Source organism: Nannospalax galili, unplaced genomic scaffold (genome assembly GCF_000622305.1).
Source record: "Nannospalax galili isolate Female #2095 unplaced genomic scaffold, S.galili_v1.0 scaffold549, whole genome shotgun sequence".
In the NCBI taxonomy this organism is placed as follows: domain Eukaryota; kingdom Metazoa; phylum Chordata; class Mammalia; order Rodentia; family Spalacidae; genus Nannospalax; species Nannospalax galili.
The window spans coordinates 25,005-28,541 of NW_008360175.1; the positions used below are offsets into that span (position 1 = coordinate 25,005).

At 40.9% G+C, this 3,537-nt stretch overlaps 1 protein-coding gene and 1 pseudogene across 1 annotated transcript in view; one reads left to right on the forward strand and one right to left on the reverse strand.

Moving 5' to 3' along the window:
- Slc22a13 (solute carrier family 22 member 13) overlaps positions 1–2,185 on the reverse strand; it is a 25,866-nt gene extending 23,681 nt beyond the window's left edge. Inside the window, exon 1 of the mRNA XM_008824181.1 lies at positions 2,154–2,185. Coding sequence (XP_008822403.1) covers positions 2,154–2,185 — 32 coding nt within the window. The remainder of the gene's footprint in view (positions 1–2,153) is intronic.
- A 415-nt stretch (positions 2,186–2,600) lies between these two features.
- On the forward strand, positions 2,601–3,287 carry LOC103726565 (annotated as a pseudogene).
- Positions 3,288–3,537: the final 250 nt, after the last annotated feature.

A 3,537-nucleotide genomic window follows, 5' to 3' on the forward strand; every position in this document is an offset into this window, starting at 1 on the left:
TTTTGTGCTTTTATCTTAGCCCTTTCTATCTACCTCGAGTTCTTGAAAATTGTGGCTACACTTATATCTTTCTTTACTGATGTCAGTGTAGGAGTTCCTTGACCCTGATCCTTCTTCTTTATCTACTCTGATGGTGTTGCTTCCACTGGGCTTTGTCTGTAGTGTATGAGGTCCTCATTTCCAACATTTTGCTGTTGTTGTTTTCAAAATCTGTTTCCTCGTAGAATTTCTCATCCCTGTTGCTGAATTGTTCATGTATGTTAATAACTTTCATTTCTAGGTCTTGATTTATTGCATTCATCACTCTTTTGTATCCTTTTTGAAACTACTGATTGTTAGTACAAGAGTTCTAAGTATTCCTGGCTCTTTTTTTTTTCCCTTGGAGACAGGGTCTCCCTGTAGAGCCTCAGCTGGCCTGAAACTCACTGTGTAGAACAACTTGACCTCAAACTCAAGAGATCCGCCTGCCTCTGCCTCCGAGTGCTGGAATTAAAGGAGTGTGCCACTATGCCTGGCTCATCTCAGTATCATTTGAGTCAATCAAGAAGTTATGACCATTTGGAAGCATCATTTTTGCCTTGTTTTTTCATATTTCTTGTATTTCCATGTTGCAGTTTTCACATTTGGATGAATATCTCATCTTATTTGGGAATCTATTTAGTGAGCCATTGTCTCTTGCCAGTTCAATGACTGGGACCATTCAGAGAAAATAAAATAAACCCCTGCAACACAAAACCAAACCAGATATACTTAAAATTGATTAAAGATCATTACTACACCATCAATGACCGTAGAATAGAAAATGAAAGAAATTATGTAAACTATGAAGTTAAAAAAAGTTGGTAAAAATAAAAATATGATAGGAAATGAAGGAAGTGAAGGAAAGGTGGTAAGAAAGGGGAAAAGAAAAGACAAAGTGAAATAAAAGAAAGGAAAAAGTGCAGATAAATGTGAGCAAGAGGAAATGATTGAAGTAATCTGGGGAATAAGGAAAAATACATAAAGAACGTTAAATGTGCGGAGCATAGTGGTTCATGCCCTTAATCCCAGCACTTGGGAGGCAGAAGAAGGTGGATTTCTGTGATTTTGAGGCCAGCCTGGTCTACATAGCAAGCCTCAGGCCAGCCAAGACTACATAATGAGACCCTATTTCAAAAAAAAAAAAAAAGAATATTTACTCCAAGGAGAGACAGATCAGCAGTTAAGAGCACTGGCTACTCTTGCAAAGGACCTGGGTTCAGTTCCCAGCACCCATGGCAGATAGCCCATCCATAACTCCAGTTCCAGAGGATCCAATGCCCTCTTCTGTCCTCTGTGGGCACTGCACACAAAGGTGCACTTACATACATGCAGGCAAACACTCATACACATAAAACCAAACAATTTAAATTAACTAAAATAAATTTAACAGCAAAAGTAAAGGGGAAACACAGAAAAGAATGAGAAAGAGATAGAATATAAAAAAGGTGATGTACCCTCTATTCATGGCTAAATACTTAAAGGTTGTTTATAGCTTCTTTAAAGAATTCTTGCTTAAACAAAGTGAAATTATGTCCTAGAAAAGTGGAAGCTATTTGTAACTAGAACAGCATCACTGTAAAAGTTGTATGAATATGTATTTTCATGTATTTTAATGATAAAGGAGTGGGCTTGAATCCACACTAGTTAATGGATAATTCAGAACAGGGGATTGATTTTGAAATAGTGCCTGAAAATTATAGATCTCTTTTTTTAAAGTCAATTTTGATCATCTGCAAAAAAAAAAAAGTGGGGGGGGAGTGATGTATTGGAGTGACTTCTTTCTGGTCCCTCTAATATTGGAAGGAGGTGTTGGTTAGTTGAAGTTGGAATCTCTTGTCTTCCCTACTCTTTAGGCTGGTGCTGAGCCTGGTATAGTCAAAGGCAGATATCCCACAGGTCTGCCTACACTTTGGGAGCTTCTTTTTTTTGCGTACCAGTAGCCTCTGCTGGCCACACTCAGCTTTGCAGCCTATTGTCTGGGCAGGTTTTCCCATGTTTCCAGGACTCCATAGTTGTACAATCTGGAGTGATTAAGATACATGGCAAGGGGTGATTCCTGTGTGCTATAAAATAGGAGAGCAAACAGAGGCCTGAGATCAGTACTGAAGGACCAGTCTCTGATTTCAACGTACTCAGCCATGTGCTGCCCGCTCTCCTTTACCATATGTACCACCCTTCTGTTTCCCCGGGCTTTGCAACTCTCCTCTTAGTGCCTTTGTGATTTTTGGATGTTCTTCCTATCTTGTTATCCTTGGAATAGAGTCTATTCTTTGCTAAACTGACTTTTGCAATTCCTCATGCCACACAGAGACAGCTTCTAATCCACCATCATAGTCTAAAATTCCAAAGTCCTTAAAAGTATAAAAAGATGCTCAAACTCTTTTTCTGCCTTCCAAGATATCCTCCTTTCCCTGCTAGCAATCTCCCAAATACAACATCAAGGGTGACAGAGGCTGTGGCAGAGCCATATGACTCCTGAAAAGAGGGGACAGCCTGGAGACAGATTCAAAGGCTATAAGCTCCAGAGACAAGGGCCCACTCTGCTCTCATGAACTCACTCGCTGTAGGGAACTGGTGAAATGGTTTTGGGCTGCAAGAAGGACCTGTTTATCCTCACCAGCCACCTGGCCAACCTAGGGGCCAAATTTCTGTGCATGCTGGACTCAGGGCCAACTACTTGCACTTGGATATAATGGGTGGGCATTTTAATCCCAACATCACCTTTGGTCACCTTGTGGTGGAAAGCCTCTGAAGGCAGCTAGGCCAGAACCCTTTCTCTGACATGCACATGATGGTGTTCAGGCCAGAACAGTGGGTAAAGCCAATGGCTATAACAGGTCAAAACACTCTTCATCTTGAGACAGCAGAGAACCTGGGGCTTTTGAATAAACACATCCAGGAAAATGGAATGAAGGTTGGCCTTGCTCTCAAACCAGGAACTACAGTTGAATATTGGCCCCATAGGCTAATCAAATAGATATGGCCTTGGTAATGACCATAGGACCTTGGTTTTGAAGGCAGAAATTCATGGAAGAGATGATGCTTAAGGTTCACTGACTGAGGAACCAGTTCCCAACTTTGGATATAGAGGTCAATGGTGGAATAGGTCCTGACACATTCCATAAACATGTGAAGGTAGGAGCTAACATGTGAAGGTGTCTGCAGTCTGCAGTGCCATTATAAGTGATGACTCCAGAGCTCTGATCAACCTACTAAGAAATGCTTGCTTAGAAGCTGCTCAGAAATAGTCTCTTTTTTTAATTTAAAATATATTTATCTGGGCTGGAGAGATGGTTCAGCAGTTAAGAGCACTGGTTGTTCTTGCAGAAGACCTGGGTTCAAATCCCAGCGCCCACATGACAGCTAACAACTGTCCATAACTCCAGTTCCAGGGGATCGAACAGCCTCTTCTGTCCTTCGCGGGCATTGCAAAACATGGGTGCACTTGCCTACATGCAGGCAATACATGCGTACACATAAAATAAAAATAATAAAATATTTTTTTAAAAAAGAACA